Genomic DNA, 27,034 nt, shown 5'->3' with positions numbered 1-27,034 from the left:
TTTTTCCTCCCTGTGCCACTCGAAATTTGTAAGCGCCCAGTGGAATATTATTTTCTCCCATAGGATGGGACAAGCTGACCAATTGAATAGGTAAACTCTTCTACTAGGGAAAGGGGGATACCTAGTCAGTTGTACAACTGAAAAGCGATCCTATTGGATTATCTGGTGTTGATTACACTTGTTTTGTTTTTATTTAACTAGGCTAGTCAGTTAAGAACAAATTCTTATTTACAATGACGGCCTACCCCGGCCAAACCCGGACAACGCTGGGCCAATTGTGCGCCACCGTATGGGACTCCCAATCACGGCCGGATGTGATACAGCCTGGATTCGAACCAGGGACTGTAGTGACGCCTCTTGCACTGAGATGCAGTGCCTTAGCCCGCTGTGCCACTCGGGAGCCTAGTTAAATGTAGGTTAAATAAAAAAATTAAAAGGGCCCAATCGTATGATAAGTCACAGAAAATGGCTATTGAATGGAGCAGCGTGTGTAGCGTACCATACGGCTGCAGAAATGTGTGTAGGCGGTGGGGGAGATGGAAGATGGACATACGGTGGCCGTTCATCCAAGCTTAATTGAGAGGAAGCCATGGTCGTTCATTAAAGAAAAAAGAAAAACCTGAAAAGTGCTGAATAAAAAAAACGGAAAACTTTGCCGGTCGGCTACTTCATGGGATGAGCTCCTGAGTCAGACAGGGGCGCCCCCATCGGGAGTGAGTGGCACGGGAGGGGGGTACGAGACCAGTCTGGGCCGTGGGGTATGGCGTGAGGTGCCCCCTTTTCCCCCCTCATTTTCCCCCCACAGCGCCATTAAACCCAGGGTTCTGAAACCACTCGCTCCAAACAGCTCAATGACAACACACGGCCTGGCAATTAGAAATAATTAGGCAGTCATTTTGGTGGCAAGTCTTTTTAAGTGCATATATAACGATGCAATGATGCTTATTAGCCGGCCCGAGTGAGCCGAGACTCAAACGGCCACCGGAATAATTATGCCACTGATCACAAAGCGTCTGCACATCTCTGTACTTCACCTTAATGCGTTTCAAAAATCCACTTCATTACCTCCAGTAATTAATCCTCCATTAATTGCAGGAAAAGCCCAGTTTACCTCCCTTCGTTTCTAATTATCATCTTATAAATAGTTATGGTTCTAATTAATGTGTTCATTAGGCAGGATATTTTTCTCAAAGCCGCGCTCGGAGCCAAAGGTTCAGCGTCTCTCTCAGAAGCCTAACCAGCCAGAAGGTGAGGCCATTCTGGTTGCATTTTCTTTTATTTTACTACATTCAACCTCCTAATTGGCATTTAAAACCCAATTTGGAAGAACTTCAAGAAGCTTAAATGGAGGAGAAACGCAGGGAAGGGAGAGATTCATTTTGTATTCAGTTTTCCGATACCAGGGCAAAGAGTCTTTCTCTCTGTCTATCGCTCTTGTTCTCACACACTTTCTGTCTCTATCACACTCTGGACAAACGGGCGAGCTCTTTTCGACGTGATGAAATGAACGTACAGCTCATTGTGTATTAGGAGCTGCTGCCATCTTCCTCCGAAACCGGTCCAAATGTTGACTGACGGGTGAATGACATGTCTGTTTATTGAGGGATTTCTTAAGAGGTAGGAAGCTGCTAGTACTACAAAGTGAAAGCAGCATCCTGAGCTCTCAGTTTGAAGGCCAGAGTGCCGTGAACAACAGAGAGAACTGAAAGGCCCAGTCAAAGCGAAAGCCTCTGGACAATAAATACATTATCCGAGCGAGGTCAAGGCAGAACAACGGCCCCTAATATTTACAGAGACAAACCAATCTGACGGGTAATATTGGGTGATTAAAATACATTGTTGTCAAGGTTCTCTTCACGTTTCGCATTCAGGAGCCGCTGCTGTTTGGCGGACCAATCGGTCATCGTTTCTGACACGGGATGAATTTAGAGCAACGTCTAGTCGAGCTTTTTAGTGTCAGGAGGTTCCTATGAGATGCTCAAAGACCGTCTGAGTTATCTGTGGCACGGTTGTTTTTTTACTTGAACAACACACAATAGGGTCGGTGTAAATAAAACCAACGTAATGTTTTCTGTTATTTGAACAAAAACTAAAAAACATTTTTGACGAGGAAAACCTAAAAACAAATGAACCATTAAATCTGTCTACTCCAAAGCGTTGGCAAATTGGATTATTGCATTGGGGCTTTCACAAAGCCTTGTCTGTGTGTCTGTGTGTGCGTGTGTGGGTGCATGTGTACCTGTGCATGTGTGCGTGTACATGCGCTCGTGTGTGTACATGCGCTCGTGTGTGTGTTTGTTTAGCGGTAGAACAGACTCTGGCTGATCCACCGAGCGGCTAGGTTCCCACCCAGGGGAGTGGGGCTCGGGGCTGGTGCCGAGTGTGTGCCTGGAGGAGGGTGGGTGGACGGTGGTGGACGGGGGGGTTTGGCAGGAGAGGGGAACAGTGCCTCGCGGCAAGCAAGGGATGAAAGGGCCCGTCCGTGTCAGTCACTTACTCCTCTCTTTGGTAAATAAAGGTTTCTGACAACAAAGCAACGAGCAGCGCTTGACTGGCCTTTAAAGGGGATAAATAAAAAAGACTGGATGCAGAGGGGGAAAAACCTATGAAAAAGCCTCTCAGATTCTCCAAAATGGAAGCATGTATGAAGTAAAGAGCACACACCACAACCAAACCGGGTCATCTTACAGCTTAAACCAACATTTTGTATAAAAATCGGGTATAATGAGAGAACTGGAGGAAACATATATCCCTCGCCACCTGTCTAGGAGGTGAATGAGAGGAGAAAGCCCAGTGGTATATCAGACATATATAGAGGAGAAGGTTGTCCTGTAAGCAGCATTCAAACACACACACACTAAACAGGTTAGGCTACACACTCATTGCTGACAGTAGAAAAACTATAATGGAGAACTGTGATTCAAAAAAATAAAAACATTTGAGTTGTTATTTTCTGCTCTTACCAGGTACTATAAGAATTCACATCTTTCTTTTTCTACATCCTATTCTCGGATCGGATCCCCATAGCACACCACTGGGCCCAGACCCACCAGACACACTGATGGGTAATCCAGATACTGTGTAAACAGCGATGACCAGAACTTTCTTAGCACGTTTTCAAAGCCCCCGTCCGCCTATAAACTCGTTGACTTTTATTTTCTTCTCTCGCTCAGAAAGACCTGATTCTCATTCCCCCCTCCTCCTCCACCCATCCTCCTCCTCTCTACACTTGGTGACCTTTGCACGGGCCCCTAAAGTGGCGCAGTCAGGAAAGGCCATCAAGCAGATGTACCGTGGCCGCCCCGTAGTACATTACACCGGAAAGTTGCTGTGCAAAATAAATATTGGGCCATCACTCACGCCTTGTGTGATCTTCCAACGGCGATCCAAGCAAGCGACTACTACGCCAACGAGAGGGTTCCCCATTCTGATCCCCCCGAGCTACGGCATACGCACTACCCCAACCTGCACACTAGTGCAGTCCTAGGAGCTCCTAGCCCCTCCAGAGTGCCAGATTGGAGCGACAATGTTTCCTGGATGAGTTCACTATCCTTAGGGGAGGAGGACATAATAATTAGGGGCCCTCCGTTTGATGCAGATGACAATCACAGTGATCTAACCCCTCTGCAGTTACCTGGGCTAAACCCTTACAGAAGCACTATGCTCCCCGAACGGAACATGTCTCTGAAATATTAATGAGAGAAATGTAAGCATCTTTGCGTGCATGTATATGTATGTGGGTGGGTGCATGTGTGGGTGCGTGCGTGCGTGTGACGTCTGGTGTTTGAGGTCAAGTGGTGGATTAGTAACGCTATGATGGTCTCTAATCCCTTCCTGTGAACCTGCCATTGATTTAACACTGACTGACTGACAGACAGACAGACAGACAGACAGCCATGGCTTTAACCTGTGACTCTCCTACACCCCCATAACTTCACAAACTTCCCCTAAAATGTTCCTATGATCCCATCCGTAATTCTTAACCGTGTTGTCTTTGTTGGAGCGGGTTTAGTTGAGTCCAGATAGACGTGTGCTCGGTGCCTCGCCATCCCCAGTGAACTGGAGCCGGAGCGGTGAACTGAGCCATAACACCTCTCAATATAACGCTGGCTTGGAGATCTGACTCCTCTGATCAAAGGGAATAAACATTAATGACTAATGGATAATCTGCTACACTTGTCTGTTTTGCATTTCGGGGGGCTAGATTGGCCACCTCTGGGGGGGGATCTCCACTCTTCAAATCATTTTCTGATTGCAGAGGGAGTCGCTTTGCAATAGTAAACACATAAGGGCTTCATAGAGCATTATTATTTTTTCTTATATGTATATATATTGTATTTATACATAAAGGATTCTAAAGAAAGTAATATTCACCCCCCCACCAACTGTCCTAACCTTTTCCCCTGCAATATTTCTATGCAGGTGTTATTATTCTCATTCCTCTGAATAATATCCCTCTCGTCCCATCCTTTTTCTCTCCCCTCTCATATTCTATATCTCATGCCACGCGGGTGTCCCGGGCTGCTGCGAGCGAGTGCCTCATATCCTGTCAACTTATCAATCACGGGGGCCCTGTCCACTCAATCCACCTCTGATTTATCAGGCAGCCTCGACCCAAACCCTTTTAACACGACAGTGACAGATAGCAGCCCAGACCATGGTAACCTGTTCCACTTTGTCAAGTCAGACATTACGAAACTTATTCCCCACTTAACATTCAGGTTGCTGTGCTCCCCCCACCCCCACCACCACTTAACCCTGCTCAAGCCGTTTACAGGAGGCTTTCCCTCTTTAATCACATTGCTTCATGTGTTAACACAGAGATATGATCAACTGTAATTCCAAATCTCCCTACTACATTGATGTGACACTGGCATTATTGCCTGTTTGGTTCGGGGGGGAGGTGTTGTTTTAATCAACACTGTCGTTGGCGGAGCGCCACAAAAGAACAGCTGTGGTTTAGCAGTGTGTGCATGTATGTGTATACATATGTACAGTTGAAGTCGGAAGATTACATACACTTAGGTTGGAGTCACTAAAAACGTGTTTCTCAACCACTCCACAAATGTCTTGTTAACAAACTATAGTTTTAGCAAGTCGGTTAGGACATCTACTTTGTGCATGACACGAGTCCTTTTTCCAACAATTGTTTACAGACAGATTATTTCACTTATAATTCACTGTATCACAATTCCAGTGGGTCAGAAGTTTACATACACTAAGTTTACTGTGCCTTTAAACAGCTTGGAAAATTACAGAAAATGATGCCATGGCTTTAGAAGCTTCTGATAGGCTAATTGACATTATTTGAGTCAATTGGGGGTGTACCTGTGGATGTATTTCAAGGCCTACCTTCAAACTCAGTGCCTCTTTGCTTGACATCATGAGAAAATCAAAAGAAATCAGCCAAGACCTAAAAAAAAAAAATTGTAGACCTCCACAAGTCTGGTTCATCCTTGGGATTTATTTCCAAACGCCTGAAGGTACCACGTTCGTCTGTACAAACAATAGTACGCAAGTATAAACACCTAGGGGCCACACAGCCGTCATACCGCTCAGGAAGGAGACGCTTTCTGTCTCCTAGAGATGAACGTACTTTGGTGCGAAAAGTGCAAATCAATCCCAGAACAACAGCAAAGGACCTTGTGAAGATGCTGGAGGAAACAGGTACAAAAGTATCTATATCCACAGTAAAACGAGTCCTATATCGACATAACCTGAAAGGCCGCTCAGCAAGGAAGAAGCCACTGCTCCAAAACCTCCATAAAAAAGCCAGACTACGGTTTGCAACTGCACATGGGGAAAAAGATCGTACTTTTTGGAGAAATGTCCTCAGGTCCGATGAAACAAAAATAAAACTGTTTGGCCATAATAACCATCGTTATGTTTGGAGGAAAAAGGAGGAGGCTTGCAAGCCGAAGAACACCATCCCAACCGTGAAGCACGGGGGTGGCAGCATCATCTTGTGGGGGTGCTTTGCTGCAGGAGGGACTGGTGCACTTCCCAAAATAGATGGCATCATGAGGTAGGAAAATCATGTGGATATATTGAAGCAACATCAGTCAGGAAGTTAAAGCTTGGTCGCAAATGGGTCTTCCAAATGGACAATGACCCCAAGCATACTTCCAAAGTTGTGGCAAAATGGCTTAAGGACAGCAAAGTCAAGGTATTGGAGTGGCCATCACAAAGCCCTGACCTCAATCCTGTCGAAAATTTGGAGGCCTCCAAACCTGACTCAGTTACACCAGCTCTGTCAGGAGGAATGGGCCAAAATTCACCCAACTTATTGTGGGAAGCTTGTAGGAGGCTATCCGAAACATATGACCCAAGTTAAACAATTGAAAGGCAATGCTACCAAATACTAATTGAGTGTATGTATACGTCTGACCCACTGGGAATGTGATGAAAGAAATAAAAGCTGAAAGAAATAATTCTCTCTACTATTATTCTGACATTTCACATTCTTAAAATAAAGTGGTGATCCTAACTGACCTAAGACAGGGAATTTTTACTAGGATTAAATGTCAGGAATTGTGAAAAACTGAGTTTGAATGTATTTGGCTAAGGTGTATGTAAACTTCCGACTTCAAGTGTATAAACAATGTAATTCTCCATTTAAGAAGAGCACCTCCACCCAATCAGGCTCCCCTGCTAGCTCCGACAGTCCATAGCCTCCGTTACCAGTTTCCTTCATTACCGCCATCTTATCTAACCTAATGAAGATATGAAACCGCTCATTTGTGACTAAAATGGTTCGCCAATTTTTCCCCGTAGCCATCCAACAAGTAAATAAGGTGCCTTGTGCGCATTCATCATATATCAAAAATAAAAAGCCTTTTCTTATAGTGCTAAGAGATTTAAACAGCAGAGTTTACTGGTTAATTTGCATTGTTAATGACATGGACAACCATGCATGGAGCCTCCCCCCTTTTGTGTATCCCAGAAAGCCATCCAATGACATTGTGTGTGTGTGTGTGTGTGTGTGTGTGTGTGTGTGTGTGTGTGTGTGTGTGTGTGTGTGTGTGTGTGTGTGTGTGTGTGTGTGTGTGTGTGTGTGTGTGTGTGTGTGTGTGTGTGTGTGTGTATGTGTAACAAACCACACGATAATGATGATAATAATAATAATATTTCAATAAACCATGAATGGATAATTATGTTTTAATTGCATTATTAATTAAACCAGGTTTACCCTATTTTCTTGTGTTCCCAAAGAGGGGCGGGGACGCAAACAAAATGTGTCTTTGACCTCCTGGGTCTGTGTGTGTGCCTGTACTTCATTAACACAAACCAAAATAAAAAAGGTGCTGTGTGTGTCTGTGTGTGTGTGTGTGTGTGTGTGTGTGTGTGTGTGTGTGTGTGTGTGTGTGTGTGTGTGTGTGTGTGTGTGTGTGCGTGAACAGCTGTCACAGTAGTACAGAGTGGCTCAGAGAGTTAGAGTCTCTTTAATGACAGCCTGCCACGTTATAATGGCCTTCGCCACAACAGCAAACAAACCACACTGAGCTGCTACTGCCTGCTTGGCTGGCACTCACACACACACACGCACGCACGCACGCACGCAGGCAAACGCACACCAAGTCCCTACAAATGTTGTTTTTGTTGTTTGAGTATGTTTTGCTGTAAACGGCAAGCAAAATGGCAACATTCAGTTTGTGGTTGCTGGAACCAATCATGATCAAATGTCATTACATTGTGAAATTCAGCCAAAAAATCAGAGACACGCACAGGGTATGCGTACGGTGAAGAGAGTAGAGTGTGGTGTGTGTGCATGCGTGTGGTAGTCAGACACCTATTGAAAGCCAGCACCTTCTACTGTCCATCCTCAAACCCACAAAACTATAGTAGTGCCACTGTAAACTCTCTTGAGCCCTTCTCTCCCCCCACCCATCCCCCCCATCCCCACTACCTCAGTCCCCATCATACCTGCGGGTGCGGCTGCGTGACCTACGGGAGCGGTTGTTCCTGCCTCGGTCTCTATCTCCACTACGACTCCTCCTCCTACGAGACGAGCCGTGGGACGAGCTGCTGCTGGACCGCCGCCTGCGTCTGACACACACAGATACACACACACAGGTTAATTCCAGTCATTGATTAACCAGCGCTAGAATGACTCACTGTGCTGGTCTGAGTTTAGCAGCTCAAACTCGTCTTCTTCTTAACCACATATCAACCCCTCGCTCACCCCCTCCCGTGTTTCCACGCCAAGCAGTATATTCTCTCTTATTCTCTGTGTTCTTACCCGCCTTTCACAACACGTTAAGACTGAGCAACAGAGAAAAAATGTCTCCCAGTCCCATCTTATACATAAATAACTTATATATCCCTCAAAATAATAATTTGGTATGTTAATTTCGGTAATCAAATAATACCCTCATTACTTTCCATACCTAGCCCCCTAGAAGTGCCAGTGGTTGTTCATCAAATCTATCAAATACTTTTGTTGTGAGCGAGAGAGCGCGAGAGAGAGCGCTGTATTAGTATTTGCCGGGTTGGTTGGATCGCAGAAGCGGGTTGGTGCAGGAAGAAGGCTTCCATCGTGGCCTTGACTCAAGCACTTCACACACGGGTTCAGCGGAAGAAACGTGCAGGACGAGACATGTTATTTGAACTTGCGGTACACACACACACACAGGCGTGTGATGGTAATGTTAAGAAAACACGGCTGGTTCGCACAAAGCGAAAGCTGCCGCTACGGCACATGGGAGGGAGTCTGCCTGTGTGCTCCGGCATGATGGAAGCCATCCAAGTGAATAGTGGGAGCAGGTTTGACATGTGCACTAACCCTGACTGTGTGTTCCATGTCAACTCAATGGGTTGTGTGGGGGAGCTCTTTAATGCCTGGTGAACAGCTAGTGAACACGTGCTGCTCTTCACTGGAGACTTCAGTTAACGATTATCTTTACGCGTGCAGTGTGCCTTCCAAATGGCACCATATTCCCTATATAGTGCACTACTTTTGACCAGGGCCCATAGGCAAATGCAGACGTAGCCTCATACATAAAGGCCTAACTTAATCCATAGACCCTGTATCTATTTTCAACCCAATATCCATTCCCTGGCCATGTCCAACTCCTTGATTTGACAGAAGCATTTCCTAGGCAGCGAATGAATGGCTGATTGAGCAGGAAGACTGAAGGCTAAAGGGTTAAACGGCTACAACCAGCCCCACCTCACTCCACCCAGACGGCCCCAGATCAGCGAGCCATTCTCTCAAGACCACCAATGATTTCCCATCTTGCGTAATGGACCCTGACCAAAGCGCATAAATAATGACCATCAACCGGCCTTGTCTAAGCGACTGCAGAGGGAGTGTGGAGCGTGTGCGCGTGTGTAGGAGGCTGTCCAGTATCCTCTGTTAAAGAGACCCTCAGCAGACATCATCAGCGGTCATTTACTCACAGACACTTTCTCTCACACACAGCCTGGACAAACAAATTCAAAAGAAAAAAAAGCCTGTGGGTCTAAATGATGGAAGTAACATCAACTACTAACTACTGGTAATTACATTTATTCATTGTAATAGCCTATGTCCAACAGGTAAACACATGTAAAGTGATGGTCCCATGTTTCATGAGCTGAAATAAAAGAGACCATCCACCTGACAGGCGTGGCATTTATAAATAAAAGGCCACTCTAAAATGTGCCGTTTTGTCACAAAACACAATGCCACAGATGTTTTACATTTTGAGGCATGCTGATTGCAGGAATGTCCACCAGAGATGTTGACAGAATGTAATGTTAATTTCTCTACCATAAGCCGCCTCCAACGATGTTTTATAGAATTTGGTAGTACGTCCAACTAGAGCTGGGCGATATGGACTAAAAATCATATCTCGATTTTTTTCTAACTTTTCGGCGATTCACGATATACATCTCAATTCTCTTTATGTTTTCTCTAAATAAGCGTTGTTGTACAATTAAAAGGTCAAATCCACTGCATTTCAAACAGTCAGCAATAATCTAATGAATTCAGGGCTTGTGAAGTTATAGCTAGGCTAAATATAAGCCCTCCACAATCATAAGACCAACTAATAATTTAATTATTTTATCAGAATAGTTTAACCTGATAGTTTAAATCTCCCACTAGCAAACCACTGTGGGTACTTCCTTCTCTTGTTGTACTCTGTCATAAGGCCTATTAGTGGTGTAATTGAATGTAACAGGAAGTGGATGTGTGGTGCTGACTACAGCGGGAAAAAGAAGTACCCACAGTGGTTTGCTAGTGGGAGATTCTCATTGGGATAAAGTCTGTCCTCACTGCAACTCCTCTGTCCTACTCTCCTCCGTGACCTAGAAACCGATAAGTGGTTGAGTGGTCAAGAAGAGTGTAAATTCGTCAGTAGGCGAACAGAGGAGTATGCTCACCTCCTCGATTATCTACTTCAGCAGAGGATGCACAAGAGTATCCTCCTGGCGGCTAGCGAGAAGTGTTTTAAAATCAGCCACACCCCCTTTGAATCAGCTGTTGACGCAAAGGATAAAAGCATGTACACATTTAAAAACAATATGCTACTTATCCGTTTATCTATAAAATGACTTGCTCAACTGGTTGACCACACTTATAGCCTATTACGTACAGTATCTGGCAAACCACATTTTGTTTAGGGCCATGTTTGGCCCTAGAACTCCACTTTGGGCAACCCTGCTTAAATATACAAATAAAATAAATATCGTGATGAATGAACTAGTATAGGGTGCCCACCCACTCTGCCCAGAGTTGGTAAAAAAGCGCTTTGGTGATGAAATTTCACTTCCTTATGTTATAAAATATATTTTATGAAGACAAATATGATTATTCATGTTCTGAATTGTTCCGTGGGGTCTTTAACATATCATTAACATTATATCCAAAAAGTCCGAATTCACAACCTAAAACATCCAATAATAAGCACCAAGCTCCCTTGACATAGCGGTGTAATTTTTTGTGGTCGTTGTCCTTCAAAGTTGTTTCCACGGGTCGCAATTTTTTTTTTGCATGACATGACCTGAATTAAATGTGAAAGGCTTTCAAAAATAAAAAGCTTGGTATATGCTTTGTGCTCTGTTGATAGGGCATAAAATTAACTTTTTGGTCCACCAGCCACTGTGGCAGGTAGATTAAAAAATCGTAGATTAAAGATTCAAAATCAATTTATTTATTTATTTTTTTTACCAGCCAAAATATTTGTTTTGCCACTAAAATCACACCAACAAAACCCCACAAAAAATTATGAGCATGGTTTGTAATGTTTCTAACACAACAAAATGTACTACTAGTAAGAAGTAATGTGGTATATTGTTTCATTTCATTTTTTGTGACCCGAGTCTTTTAACCAAAATACCACAGATGAGACAAAAAATGTCACCTTCCCCTTAAAGGCGGGAGATTAACATGGTAGCGTGACTCGAGTCATGTTTGTGCCTGTGAGATTGAGTCTGACTAGTAGAAGTGTTGTCTTTTCTTCCTTAGCAGTTGAAACTCAAACATAAAACAACCTAGCTTGTGAACAAAACAATGTAAATAGCCAACAAACACAGCCCCTAGCCAAGCAGTGTTGAAGTGCGAGGTGCAATAGGCTACGTAGGGTTCGTAGTTCTTTGACTGTTTGACTGATTCATTTACCAGCTATGGAACAAAACGGCAGAAATACTTTGAAAACAGCTACTGTTGCATTTACTTTGCTATAAGTGTGATCATACTTGACTATTTTTATTCACAAATGCGAGTGAAATGCTTGCACTGTGGAGCCCTGACCACCCGCCAACGTGGCTGGTGAAATGGACATCTTTCCCACCAATGCCAAAATCTAATTTTAGGCCCTGTCCATTGTCATTTCACAGAGATATGCGTGTATTAATTTTGAATTAATATGAAAAACGTATACTAAAATATGAAAGTACTACATGTATCAAAATCAATATCCATCTTCTCTCTATTGTTTTGTGTCCTGCAGATTTACCCATTGGTCAAAATATGTGTTTTTGATTGGACACCCTAAGTAGTAGTTCTATAAAGTAGTATTATCCTATTCAATTAAAACTGTCTTTCAAGAGTGGTGGCAGATTTTTAAAAATATATATTTTAAGGTACAAGTTTCACTGACAGATTTTGGATAGCTAGATAGATATGTAGATAGAGGAGAGGGATACAGGATACAGGAACAAAATGAGGGGCGGGACGGGGATCCAACCGTCGCCTCCATAGGCATATGTGGTCCGCGACGGTGGGACTACTACTAGACCAGCCCCCGTTACAGCTTTACACATCCAGTTTGCTCCTTCATTCATGCACCTCTGTTAGACGGTGAGGTAGCGACCTGTTCCTCTAGTGTTGTAAACAGTACACCTACCACGCATGTCTGTCCTTTCTGTCTGTCCTTTCTGATGTTGTGCTGTAGGCCTGCTTCCTCCTATATTTGCCAGTGTAGTAGTTCTCTCATCTACGGATCTCTGTAAATTGCAGTATTTATATATAGACCTACCTCCTGTCTCTCTCTCTGGAGCGGCTCCGCGAGCGGCTGCGTCTGCTGGACCTCTTGCTGCGGCTGGTCACCCGGCTGCCAGAGGAGCTGGAGGAAGAGGAGCGCCGTCTGTGCTTCTCCTTCTTCTTCCTCCTGCTACGGCTGTCCTCCTCGCTGTCAGAGGTGTGGCGACCCATTATCCCTCACTAAACTGGGTCGGAGGAGAGAAAGCATAAGAGGACGTCTTATTTAATCAAACACTCATTTATTGATTGCTCAGACGAAACAGTAAGCCCACATCTAGCCGATTAAACTTTACTCCACGATTTAAGATGGAGTTGAGCGGCAACTAGTGTGGGCGGAGTGGAGCTCTTTTAATTTAAAAAAAACGACTGATTTCAGCACCCAAAGATTAGCCTGCAATTACACACGACATTGTTACGACATTGTTATGTGTAATTGCAGACTATTCTTTGGGTGCTGAAATCCGTCGTTTTCAGAGAGCGCTCCAGTCCGCCAACAGTCGCCTCTCAACTCCATCGTAAATCGTTGAGTTTAGTCAGCCAGCCTAAATCCTGCACTGCGTAGCTATACTGTGGCTAGTGGCTTCATTGTTTAATGTCCCCCTTCCATCCTCCAAGACTGACATGTAGCTGGCTAAATAACCTTTCTATTCGGAATATACATGAGCAGTCAGTATGCCAGAGAGCTACTGCAGTTAGCTAACTTCACCAACTCGGCTCCCCCATGCCTTGTAAGAGCGCGTGGACAGAATGTAAACAATTAACATACATTATCATAGAGCCTAACTAGCGACAGCTAACTAGCATAATGGCTAGCTATCCATTCTAAAATAATTGTTCAAAGAGCTATCGCGTATGCCTGTGTCAAAAAGATACTGTGAAGTTTAAATTTGCAGGTTATAGCATGCAGACAGAATGTGCACTTTCAGGACTGCTGGCATGCTAGCTAACGTGTTAGCTTTAGTTTGCAGCTAAACACACGTGACTCTATTCTAGGCATTTTTGTGTTACGCGCGCCCTTCTGCTCGGTAAATCGCTACAGCGTTATTAACAGCGTCGTCGTATTTCAAACATTACTTATACAGTGACTGTAAGTAGGGGGGGGAAACAACAATTCATACCAGGTAACTTGCTACAAATATCCCTTCTTCTTTTTCCTTTTTCTTCTTCTTCAGTGGTGTTTATCGGCGGTTGGCATCCAACGTTATGGTGCATTACCGCCACCTACTGTATTGGAATGTGGGCCAGAGACAGGGGAAACAAAATCCTACCTGCCAGCCCTGTTGCTCTTAAAAAAGTATATATTTGAGACTGTATCTAATGACGTTCTACTCTATATACTCTTTAAACTAATTTCCTGTATCTCATTCTCCCTCATACTAGATATCAGCTTCTCTCTTACCCTCTGTTACTGCCCACACTGTAGCAATACATGCTCCACGGTCTCTGTTTCCTGGCAATAAGCACACTTTCCTGTTGGATACTTTCCTATCACATTTAAGGTCTTATTCAACTGGCTGTGTCCCACCCTTAATCTTGTAAAAATAAATATCCCCCCTTAATTTGAAAACCACTTGAAATACACCACCGTGCACTGCTCAAAAGACTACACTAGTAGATCAAGAGCACATCGATTGGAGAACGTTCGGATGAAACATGCAGTCAGGAGAATCTACAACAGAGCTATCGTTCGTGTATATCTCAGTCAATGATCTACAGGCTACTGTAGAGATCCTACTCTTGTCATATTTTGCCAATTATGTATAGCCTACATTTCGTGAAGTTGCATAAGTTTTGTTACAATATATAGTATATAGCCTAGACAATGGGGGAAAAGTAGGCTAAAGTTGTAGGCCTATACTAAAACGTGCATTTTTTTATTTTAGGTTATTATGAGTGGACAATCAACTGTGAATGCTGAATAATCTCCTAATTGGTTATTATTACAAATCTTACTGCTCATGTAATTTGAGAAAAATGTTGAATTGTAGACCTATTAGGCCTGCAATCAATATTACATTTTTACATTTAGCCTACATTTTAGTCAATTAGCAGTCGCTCTTATCCAGGTATTCTTACAGTTAGTGCATTCATCTTAAAATAGCTAGGTGGGACAAACACATATCACAGTACAGTCGCATTTAGCCTCTCACATACCAATATAAGTTATATTTAGGCCTATTTCAAAAGAATATCGCCTAATCAAATTTCGCGTAACCTGGCGCATTAGCACCTGAAGTTCATTATAGGGCAGATAGGCTACATAAGCAAAGTAGCATTTCTTTGTTTTTTTGTCTTTATTTATGGTTAAGATTGTCGCATTGCATGAAAATAGTACGATATGAAAGTCATGTCAATGATGTCAGACTTTTCCAAGTTTCGTCTTACAGCCTACTTTTAATAAAGGACTCTTCCCAAATAGACTACCTCTCAAATAAATGAGTGAAAGAAAGCATTTGGGGTTGCTCGAAGAACAACATTCGTTTGTGCACCCCATGCATTTGCTCACATTAGGCCTACGTTGAATTAATAATAATAATTTGTAGGTTTAGGAATGATTTAGGCCTAACGTGTATTGTGCTCTAATGAATTGAATGGGAATTTTGCTCTTTGGACCAAATGTTTTGTCTTTACGCGCGCAACACACACACATACACGTACGCACAAGGCACACACATATACCCATAAATACCCACACAAACATAGTCTATAATTGTTTTGGGTTGATTATCCATTTAGGCCTATTGGAGGGAATGCAGGTTATATAGCATATCAACTCCTAAAATACAGTAGGCCTAGTCTAAATAAATGTCCGATAGCCTATAGTTTTTTTGTCTCGGTTTTCCTATGTTCAAACTTTAACTCTGAAATGTTTCAATGGTAGCTTACCTATGCGGAATGCTAACTTGTTATTAACTTTCTGGAAATGGTGTTCTATTAGTAGCCTAACCTTCACGACATCCCACGTTGAAATGGATCGAACATGTTTATCTTTGCAATTTATAGAACTTAAACTACTAAAACGTGCAGGTATTTGTACTTATTTTGATATAAATAGCATGTTGCAGATTAACTTGAATTCTCTAGCCTAATAGCAGCCTATCATTTCTGCTGCTTTCAGAGGACACAGAAAAAATAATGAATGCCTAAGGTTCAAGAGCAGAGACATCATGAATTTTTAATAAGGGGAATTGTTCGAGCCTGTGTGTGGAAATAGTATTTTATATAGATTATCAATAAACGCGCTTAATGTTGCATCAAATGTACAAGTGATAGCCTATCATACAGCTGTATCCCATCCCATTCCGGCTTATGTTTTGCCTTTTTCAGTTCACTTAATTGCTTTGTCCCCACGGCATCCAGTAACCTTCACCATAAGTGAACCATTGTTTATTTATTTAGCAAATATGCAATAATTTCAATAGGCAGTCAACTTAAGAAACCATAATTAACACGCCCAATGGCAACGCATCACATGAAACGCTTTAATTAAACGTTTAGTTGCTGTTTAACATTCTAATGGCGTGAGAAAGTCTATCGAGATTTGATATTAACCAATATAGATAGTTTCCCTAATGACTTCAGATTCAAACATAGCCTATAATTGCTGATTTGAAAAGTAAATACATTCTCTAATAAATGAAGACAAAAATGTGAGATCAGTTTTGGCATTTGAGTTGTCATTTTAAGGCATTTGAAGAAAACAACTATTGATCATAATTATTTGGCCATCATTAGCCTAAATTAAAAACAGGCTAGCAAAAAAACAAAATAAGAGAGGAATAATTAATATCTTCCAAATCAAGGAATACATATGTATTATTATTATTATTATTATTGTTGTTGTTGTTATTATTATTATTATTATTATGTATATGGTAGCTCCTTATCAAATTGTTTTTCTTATCATGACAAATTACACACAAAATATGACTCACAAGTAACATACACAAACTACGTTCTTGCTTCAACTATGTGTTTAGTCGCTCTTATTCGAGTACACACAGAACAAACATATCGTTCGTTGCATGGTAGTCAAGGTGTGTGTCTGGCTATGGTGAGCCTCCACCATCAGCCTCCGAGTCGGTCCTCTCTTTACCTTTCTCTCTCCGTATCACTGTCACTGTCTTTTTCCCCCCCAGATCGCAGAGATTTGGAGGAAGCTCCGTTATGTGCTCCCCGAACAAGCTTGTCATTTTCAGTTTTAGCCACACCCCTGCAGAGATCGTGCCCATCTCCCTGGTGTTTAAAATACGAACTCAGAACAATAGCAACGAATCCACGCGTAATTAAATGAATGAGCCCTTCTTGTCAATCTTGGATTAATGGCCAATAGCAACCTCGTAAGAATGATGTGAAATCTGAAGGGCTGCTAATCTGTTTTTCGAGGCTGTCGGTATATGGCGAAGGGAAGGGGGCTCGTCCCGGCATCCTGAGGGGAGGTAATTTGCACGGATCAAGGGGCAGGCGTTGCAAAGTATAAATACTGTGACTTCAATAGCTGATCACCAGCAGGTTGGAACTCCGCAGCAAGAAGACATTTGGCCGAGATCTTATACATTTAGCTGCAGCACGAGATACAGAGTTGGCAACAACACCACCTTGCATTTAGGTCGACTAAAATAAACACTCTTGATGTCTTAAACTGTAGTGCAACTGAGAGAGAGAGAGAGAAAACGAGAGAGAGCGCGAGAGAACAAGACGGGGAGATTTTTTTGGGAGCAGTGATGGAAGAACTTACCGCATTTGTGTCGAAGTCATTTGATCAGAAAGTGAAGGAAAAGAAGGAGGTGATCACGTACCGGGAAGTGCTGGAGACCGGATCCGCGCGTGCCAGGGAGGGTCTCGCCACCGAACCTAATCGCGAGGAAATGAACGATATCGCTCGCGTAGACGCGCGATCGCCAGGCAGGGAACCGGACATGCTGGGACCAGAGAGAACCAGGGATGTGGGAAGCCCGAAACTGATTGATGGTAAACTAGCCTAATGCTATGCTTTCATACGGTTTTCTTATGTGATTTACTCAAATGTAACTGCTTTGAGGTTATACAAAGTTAAATGTTCTTGAATTATACTTTAGGAATATCCCGTGCGCTAAAACAATAATAACTTTGACAAACATGTCGCGTGCCTAGTCAAAGAAAATAAGCATGCATGTTTTTGTGTATATCGCTTAGAAAAAAAGGGTATACGTTTATAGGCCTACGTGCATTGTGTTATCATTCTTTTGTATTTGGAATATTTCCCAATTACCGGTTTGGCTTCAAGTGACTGAGTGACACTAAAAGTAAGCTTAAGTTTTATAGCCTAGTTGTTGTCATAAGGTGTAGTCACTGTGTAATGCAATGTTGCGTGTACATCAGGCCCATAATTGAATTAGGTAGGCCTGTCCGGTTAAGTGCTTTTCTGTCTGAAGAGAAATGGTATAGCATGCTTTTAAAAGATCAACGCATTTATTTTGGAATTGACTAATTATCATGGCTGGTCACTGTGTAACCCACTCTGACGCTCGATGCAATTTCAGTAACAAGAAAAAAGGTGTTGTATTGAAATATTCATCAACCGCATTAAAGACAAAAAGGCTGGCGAAAAAATTGGGCTATTTAAATGATCTAATAGCACTAAAATCAACAGGCCTAGCAGAAATGATTCATATTAATCTGTGTATATGTTTTTTTCATAATCATTTGATTTGATTATGTAATAAGTAATTATACATCCTAATAATAATAATACTTTTTTTGAATAGGTATTAATAACCCAATATGTTGCTTTAAAGCATACAGGCCCTTTCGCTATATCATATTGATCACTAAATGCATTGGCCTAAAAAAAACAAATAGCCTAATTGTTCCATTAGCTGGGATGGGAATCTTTTACATCTTCAAACGTGAATCACAGTCGTTTCACTTTATACAGCCGTGGAGAATTGCATTGGGCAGATAAAATGAGATGAACCCCACACTTGCATACCCGGTAGGCCTAAATCATATCCTAGTGGTTACAATACAATTGTAAGTGACATCATGAAAATATCAACCGAGCTGCTGGTCCTACATCCTATATAGGACACAGGAAAACCCTAACTATGATGAGCGATCGGACGTACAGTAGTGGGCACCTTTATGCATATTTATAAGGAGTTAATAATTGAAGACCTTTCTGTAGGACCACGAAACATTCGAAGCTGATATTGGTGTAATGCTTGGGAGGATGGATCCACATGTTCGCTTTAGGAAGGTCGTTGTGCGATGCCTCCTCCTCTACCCTTGTATAGCTGAGGCCTTTTTCCTCACCCTCATTCATTTGCTGCTACCCCTCTCTGTAGGTACCACGCACATGAAAGAGAGAAAAGAAGACACAAAGCAAATGGAGGACGAGGCACAGACTAAAATCAAGCAGAGGAGAAGTCGGACTAACTTTACACTGGAGCAATTGAACGAGCTCGAGCGGCTATTCGATGAGACTCATTACCCGGATGCCTTCATGCGCGAGGAGCTGAGCCAGCGGCTAGGGCTGTCCGAGGCTCGAGTACAAGTAAGGGGCTCTCTATCTTATTTTCGTTTTTACTCTGTGTGTAAAGATATCGTTTGTTGCTCATATTAGGATTATTTTACAAAAGCGAACCCGATGCTGCTATGCATGCTGGCTAGAGAGGAACAGTTGTCCTCGTGTTCTCGACTATACTTTTAAGCACAGAGGGAAACCATGTACCACTACTGGTCTCTAGAGAATGGGGTTTATTGACATGCTTCTTGTGGCTTGAAGTTATTTGGGATTACATTTTTGGGGGGCATAGCACCATTCTAAAATGTGAAACTATAAGCAATTGAGCAACATTTTATCATGGATGTAGTATTAGCCTGGCAAAAAAAATATCAAATTAAAATGCTTAAATTGATGTAATTTCATTTTCTGAAGATGCTGTGTGTGTGCGAGAGAGAGACAGAAACAGAGAGAGAGAGCGGGAGAGAGAGAGAGAGAGAGAGAGAGAGAGAGAGAGAGAGAGAGAGAGAGAGAGAGAGAGAGAGAGAGAGAGAAAAAAATAAGGAAAGAGAGATGTTGTTCCATTAAAACAATTATAATAACGCTATACAGTGAATCTGAATTAGGGCCTGGAATCTTTTCATATAGATAGGCATATTCTGCGCTCCATATTGTGCCAAGTTTTAGATTACAGTTTTGTTAAAACTATTATTATACGATTATTTTGATTAAGAAACGCTTTTATAAATCGGATATTCAAATTCCTGAAGAAAACAAACACAATATTTGTTTTCACTTTATTAGTAGCCTATATGTTGCTCGCACGAGATACATCTGTCTTTTATTTTTTCCACCGGGAAAGACCATCTGTACTACTGAAACCCAATAAGCCGTTTTGGAGAGGGGGGGCTTCAATCTCTGTGTAACGGGAGAAGAGCGACTGAGCCGGGCAATGACAATGAACATAGACATCGGTTCTGATCTGATTTATCAAACCCCACAATATCTTATTTCAGCCTCTTTCATCCCTTATGCCTTGGTTCTTTCTAAAATATCATAAAACGGGCCCAAAAGACCTCCCTCCCCCCAAAAAGTTAAAGCAAGCGCTTTTTGCAACGTCTCCCGGCGAGAGTTGGAATTTTACCAAGGCGTATTGTGTCACAAGCAAGGCGAGTGCAAGGAGCACAGCTCGAGGATTTACATAAATTATGTATTATTTTCCTCCCAAATCAAGATCTGCCGCTCTTTCTATTTTCAGTACATGATGTAAACGACCATGCGATTTATGAGGCCCTTTTCTAGCCACAGTTGCATGCAGGGATGAAAGGACAATTTCCTGCACAAAGGAGAAAAAAAAGTAGTTTAAAAAAAGTAGTAAGGTATTTACTCACTTCATGGTGGGCTATTTGCCTCTGTTTTCATTCGACGCCCATAACATAAAGATTTATAATAAAACCAACAAGACACGAGATGTATGCTATATTGCTGTGTTAACACGGCTACGTGGTCAAAATATGAGGTTGGAGCTTAATATATATTGATAGACTTATCAATATCCTTTCTATTCTATCCATAATGCAAAAAGGAAAATTGATAAACTGTGTTGTGGGATAATTTATCCACAGTTTTGTAGCGGATTTAAAGTAGATTATCATAGTAATGAGACGCCTTATCTCCGTTCTAAAATAGACTACTACTCGGGAAATTATGCTTTTAAAGAACAGAAATAAAATAAAAGAGCTATCGTCAAAAAGAGCTTTGTGTAGGGCGTGTTATGGCAGTAATTAAACGAAACTGTGAAGCATGTAAATGCTTCAGTAACATAGATTTTCCTGCAGATTAAGGTAATTAATTTCACCAGCTATTAACGAGAGAGAGCCTTCCTCAGATCGCGTTGCTCAGATGTCCAAAGCCGTAATCACATGCTGTTATCCGATATCAGAGAAGCAATTCGGTTCTTCTGGGACGCTAAGACGCTAATCTATAGAAAGCTGAAACCGGTGCTGAGAAGGTAAATTATTTTGGTCCAATATAGCCTGCAAATGTCGAACAAGCGTGTTTACGCCGCTATAATATGATAATAATGTCCCCCCTTCTCGTTGTGGTCTACTTTCTTACGTTGTATTTAGCCTGCCCCCTTGTTGTAAATGTAATAATTAAAATCTGGTGTTAAGCGCCTGCATTAATATTTCAGGGCTCCTTTGGGATATTGTTTTTCTGCGGTTGTAGTCATTTTGAGCGGAATTACACATGCCCTCACAAGCAGCTGCCAATCACGGTTACTAATTAATTTCTCTCCCCGCAGGTTTGGTTTCAGAACCGGAGGGCCAAATGCAGAAAGCAGGAGAATCAGTTACACAAAGGTGCGTTTCTATTATTTGTCCACCTGCAATATCCTATTTTAGGCGTGATGATAATAATGGTTCACAATTGGAGAGGGATACAGGAACATGTATGAAAGCCATAAGCATCAAGGGTGGCTACAAATTGAAATGCATCAAATGCACAACAAAGACTATAGGCCAGGGCTTTCCAACCCGGTTCCTGGAGAGCTACCGTCCTGTCGGTTTTCACTGCAACCCTAATCTAGCGCACCTGATTCTAATAATTAACTGGTTGATAAACTGCATCAGGTCAGTTGCAACTGGGGTTGGCTGGAAAACCTACAGGACGGTAGCTCTCCGGGAATAGGGTTGTAGAGCCCTGCTATAGGCTATATATGCAAAACATCTAGATGGAGTTTTCATGGCAGTAGGCTCCCTGCATCTGTATCCGGTTGTGCTATTTTATCTCCATTATTTTGTATAATGGAATTATTCGTTGTTTTCAGAGTATAAATATTTGCCTCAATTATAATATGGGGACTATTTCCCTTACAGATGTCCTATCTTTTCTTCCAGGAGTTCTCATTGGAGCCGCGAGTCAGTTTGAAGGTTGTCGTGTAGCGCCATATGTCAACGTGGGGGCCTTACGGATGCCATTCCAACAGGCAAGTTACTTTGAAGCGTGCAGTCTTTGACTAAACCAATCCCCACACTGCTGTCTTGGCACAGGCCTTGTCCAAGTGGAATGGACAACTTCGGTGTTCTAATGATAGGGGGTTACAAAAATCGTATATAAGGCCTTTAAGGCTTGTTATCAGACTCTCGAGTGAATACCCATTGTAGCCAATGCCACAAAACATGTTGAAAGAAAATCCCCCAGTTGTAAGGGATTTTTAAATTGTGTTCTCAAATGGTGGTAGATTTGATTCAATCGATATAGTGTATTGTATATGGGCTTGCATTAAACATGTTCTCCCTTAACATACAGACGGGTTGGATTCAATTCCCTCTCAATTCCAGCAGAAAGGGACTTGAAATATGAATTGAAAATGCCCTTTTCATATTCATATTATTGGATGTCATTTAAATGGAATTGGACCCAATGAATACTTGATGAAATTAATACAAGACAGCCTTCCACAAGTTAGCTAATGTGTTTCTCCCCTCTCTTCCCCATCCGTGTGTCCGTAGGATAGTCATTGCAACGTGCCGCCCTTCTCCTTTCAGGTCCAGGCGCAACTGCAGTTGGACAGCGCGGTGGCCCACGCGCACCATCACCTGCACTCTCACCTGGCAGCGCACGCTCCTTACATGATGTTTCCGGGCCCGCCATTTGGTTTGCCCTTGGCTACGCTCGCGGCTGAATCCGCCTCTGCTGCCTCGGTTGTGGCCGCAGCTGCAGCCGCCAAAAACACCAACAAAAACTCCAGTATTGCAGATCTGAGACTCAAGGCCAAAAAACACGCGGCAGCTCTGGGACTGTGACTAGGCGTGCAACAAGGCGTATATGGCGTCTAAAATGCCTACATTATTGACTGAGAGTAATCGACAAGGCAGAGCGGCATCAAAACAAAAAAAGGCTTACAAAGTGAAAGCAAGGACATATTTATGTTTTTTTTTTTTTAAATGAAGGACATCATGTATAACTATAGAAATAGGCTATTTATGAGATAAAACAAAGATAACAGACTGTGAAATCGATAATAATTTTGGATCTCAACGAAAAGGGCGGGAGTTGATGTAGGCTACATTTTCACAATGCAACGTGGGAACTGCACCAACGTGAAACAAGGGTGTTGTCAACGAGCAAGATTGCCAAGAGGAACGATGCCGCTAGGACGTTCGATTTTTTTGTGTAACAAGTCGAACTATTCTGCGTTGTTTTTCGTTATTAGGCTATATTATCATTTCCTTTTGAAACTATAGAGGCTGGCCTCGCTATATTTCAAAAAAATATATATCTGTAAAGGGAACAGCAGATGTTCGTGAACGGATAGAGAGACAAAAAAGTACCCTTATGTGACAGGTTTTTTCTGTTCTTCTTCTTGTTCAAATGAAAACTCCTCTGCAGTGTTGCATGAATGTCTTTCGTCACAGATGACGTAATTTGAGTCGGTTCCATTTCACTCTCGTGCTCTCCTTCCATGGACAGCAGACATACAGACACTATGAGGAACTACCGAAGCTCTCACTTGAATGTCACAGTATTTGGACCTCGTGGCTTCTAGCCATGCAGGGATGTGTGGAATTCAAACATTTGCCACAAATGTTACATTATTTTGTAAATGGGGAACTTCAGTTAGTCTATGAAGTTTTATCCATTGCAATGAGTGAATTTGCGAGTGATTCGACCTACTGAAAGGGCAATATAATGTCACTTTTTAAGAACAACAAATATTTGGACAATAATTGCAGTAGGCTATATGTGAGACGGTACGGGGCATATGTAAAATATGTTAATACACAAGAAACATGCATTATTTTTTTGTTATTTTGTGGCTTATGAATGCATTGTGAGAGCATTCATGTTTTCTATTTTACTTTCCTTCCGTGTGTAAAAATCATGTGCATTCTGTAGGCTATGTAATGTTGATGTTTTTATAACAGTGAAAGTGAACGTAGCCTACCTGAGGCACGGATTTCTAAAAATATAGAAATTCTTTAACTTTTTTCATCACTTATGTGAAACGTGAACTCACCTAAACAAAATGTTTTCGGTTCATAGAATAAATCAACTGAAGTTTCTTTTTATGATAGCCTCTGTTTACATTCCTTTTTCATTACATTTTTTCTCCAGTGTGGGGTGTAGCCTAGTTTCGATGGATAAACATTTAAAAAATAATAATTTCAGCTTGTTATTGCTGTATTATTATTCCATATTATTTTTGCACTAATGGTATTATTACAATTTTATAATAGGCTAAGATGTATTATTATTATTTAGCCTATTACTTATACTACTTCTGCTACTACAATCGATTGTATTCAGGTTATAGGCCTAGCCTATACAGACCTTTATGGAAGGCTACATCAATGATTCATGTTTTGATATGTTTGATCCAGTTGTGTCAGGCCCGTTTAGCCACGTGTTATTTTTCTCTCAAGACCATGGACATCTTTGTCATAGTCCCTAACCTCTCCAAACCAATACATGATTCAACATTTTTTGTTATATTTCAGAGCTCTGTGGAGAAGGTGTCAAATATTACATTGAAGACGATAGTAAAGGTTTATAGCCTATTAAAAGACAATTGAATATACGGAAAAATCCCTAAAAGACACGAAGACTGTTTGATGGTGTGTAATGCCGGTGTGCGGTCATTTAGCTGTTATGATGTTTGAGGAACGTTTCACTGGTCTAGCCTTACAGTTGTTTCTAATGTAGGCTAGTTCGTTTTTACACACATCTTTACATTTACAATAATTGCTTTATTCCAGATGCTTTCAAAATATACCATAGGCTACATTTGAAATAGGATCATTATTTTCTAAATTTGGCTACCATTGAAATAACCATGTTAGAATTGTTTTATGGTGACCAAAATCATTATTGTCTATTATGCCACTGTCACGACGTTGAGATTAATTCGTTTCGTTTTTACAGACAGATTGGGATTTTCTACACAGTTTCATATGTTTAATGGAGAATGCGCGTCATTTACTTCCAGAGCAAATTTGCCTGAGTTGTTTCCGGACATCTTAACCTGCCATTACTGAGGATTTAATAAACACCTTACACGGGAGCCGATTTTAGAGCAATGCGGATCACATTACCAGCGGATATTTCCATACAAAACGCAATGTATTTTGCTATTAATTAATACCGCTCTCACAGATCCACTACAGTCTAGAGGGCTTGGGTAGCTTGCCGTTTGGGTTGGATTCAGACGCCAAAACTATTGAATTATTGATTTCTCCCCTTACTAGTAATGGAGGAGAGAGACGGAACTGCAAGCTCGTGCGCTGCCTTGGAACGACACCGTGCCTGCTAATTGAGGCGCGCGCACTTGCAGTCATGTAAATGAGTAGGGCCATTCCCATTCCATGTCCCTGCTACATTAGGCCATTTTTTAGTGAGTTAGACATGACCATTCTTATGACTTGCACGTGCTGGGATAGACACGGATTGTTTAAGAGTACAATTGTTTTTAGTTGATATTTTTTATGTTTCTAGAGACTATATCTGGTCCATTACTGCTATGCTGGGGGTCACCATGCATGGTTTGCATGCAGCCTGTTGGTGTTTCTCTGCGGCCCTGCATTGCTCCCTCTCTCCAGGTATCCATATCAGTGGAGAGGTGGAGGGCCTGAGAGGGTCCAAGGAGACAAGGAGACGGGGACACAAGTGCTTTTCTAGATTAGCCGTGGGGCGAACAACAACTCTCACCCTCCATTCCACACACTCTCAAGACACATCTCCCACACCGCCACCGAGGAGCCAGACACTCCTCCTCGCTGTCTGTCTTCATCTTTGCTGCACCCCATTCCCTCCCTCCCTCCCTCCCTCCTTCCTATAATTCTCAGGCTCTCTCTCTCCGTCTCTCCATTGTTATCCATCTCCATAGATTGAATCACAGGACAGAGAGTTCCGCAGCAGCGGTGTAATCAAGACTCAAGTGTCCTTGGTGCACGAAAAGACACCAGAAAAGACAGCACCACTTCCAGACATCTAATAAGGCCCCCCTGGCAAAGACACAACACCAGCCCTTATGAGACACGCCATGGCTTCGTCTCAAATGGTACCCTAAAAGATCCTTCATAAAAAAAAACGTTCACGACCTGTTGCTAAATTTACCTCTCTATAATGCTGCTGCAGACAATTACATTTCTGTATCATTCCCTGTGTGAAGGCACTTGGGGCCGTTATCAAATGAGCCCTTGTTGAACAGTTGTGGATAAACTGTTCTTCGCTCACAGTGGTGTCGGTTTTATCGTCACATACACTGGATAGGTACAGTGAAATGTGTTGTTTTACAGGGTCAGCCATAGTAGTACTGCACCCCTGAGCAAACTAGGATTAAGTGCCTTGCTCAAGGACACATCGATAGATTTTCCATCTTGTCAGCTCAGGTATTCCAACCAGCGACTTGTCAGTTACTGGCCTAACACTCTAACTGCTAGGTTACCAGCCACCCCTAATGGTATTGGTTAGTGGGTATGTAATGAATGGTTGTTGGTGCGTCAGATATCAACAAGCGCTCACAGTCTCACTGCAGAATTAGACGTTTCCACGTTTCTCCAAACATCACATCTAGAAGTGTTTTTGACACCCTGGGTTGACTCCTCATGCTTAGCATTGTTCCGTTTCTCCAAACATCAAATTTCAAAGTTGCTCCAATAGTCAAATTTAGAAGGTTAAGGGTTAAGGTTTAGGATAGGGTTAAAACATTAAAGGGATAGTTCGGGATTTTAGTAATGAGGCCCTTTCTCTACTTTCCCAGAGTCAGGTGTATTTGTGGATACCATGTTTATGTCTCTGTGTCCAGTATGAAGGAAGTTTGGTAGTATCACATGCTAATGCTAACTAGTGTTAGTGTAATTACTGGAAGTCTATGGGTATCTACTACTAGCATGCTAGTTAAGGTAAGGGTGAAGGTTTGGGATAGAGTTAAAACAAATATAAATAAAAAGCTCGTGTTCACCACTGGGATTGCAGCCAGGTCACCTGTGATACAAGTCAGTATTAGACGTCCATCTATGTCTGAGGACATGGGGTGATTACGTGGAAACTGGCCACTAGGGGCAACAGTGAACACTGTT

General features: G+C 42.1%; 2 protein-coding genes across 3 annotated transcripts in view; one reads left to right on the top strand and one right to left on the bottom strand.

Moving 5' to 3' along the window:
* rsrc1 (arginine/serine-rich coiled-coil 1) overlaps positions 1-13,660 on the bottom strand; it is a 176,265-nt gene extending 162,605 nt beyond the window's left edge. Inside the window, exons 1-3 of the mRNA XM_038974085.1 lie at positions 13,585-13,660; positions 12,462-12,651; positions 7,924-8,046 (exon numbers count right to left, since the gene is read on the bottom strand). Of these exons, the coding sequence (XP_038830013.1) occupies positions 7,924-8,046; positions 12,462-12,637 (299 nt within the window). The 5' untranslated portion in view covers positions 12,638-12,651; positions 13,585-13,660. The remainder of the gene's footprint in view (positions 1-7,923; positions 8,047-12,461; positions 12,652-13,584) is intronic.
* A 3,530-nt stretch (positions 13,661-17,190) lies between these two features.
* LOC120028277 (short stature homeobox protein 2-like) lies at positions 17,191-22,759 on the top strand. Of its 2 annotated transcripts, none has more exons than XM_038973455.1 (5): positions 17,191-17,437; positions 18,793-19,001; positions 21,256-21,313; positions 21,851-21,939; positions 22,502-22,759. In XM_038973455.1, the coding sequence occupies exons 1-5, from the start codon at positions 17,191-17,193 to the stop codon at positions 22,757-22,759; spliced, it is 861 nt and encodes a 286-aa protein (XP_038829383.1). The 2 variants fall into 2 exon arrangements, with proteins under 2 accessions (XP_038829383.1, XP_038829382.1); XM_038973454.1 differs by having other exon boundaries at positions 22,466-22,759.
* The last annotated feature ends 4,275 nt before the right edge of the window (positions 22,760-27,034 follow it).

The sequence above is a fragment of the Salvelinus namaycush genome, chromosome 34 (assembly GCF_016432855.1).
Source record: "Salvelinus namaycush isolate Seneca chromosome 34, SaNama_1.0, whole genome shotgun sequence".
Taxonomy (NCBI): domain Eukaryota; kingdom Metazoa; phylum Chordata; class Actinopteri; order Salmoniformes; family Salmonidae; genus Salvelinus; species Salvelinus namaycush.
Note: the sequence above shows the minus strand (reverse complement) of the source record. Positions and strands in the feature narration are given on the sequence as shown.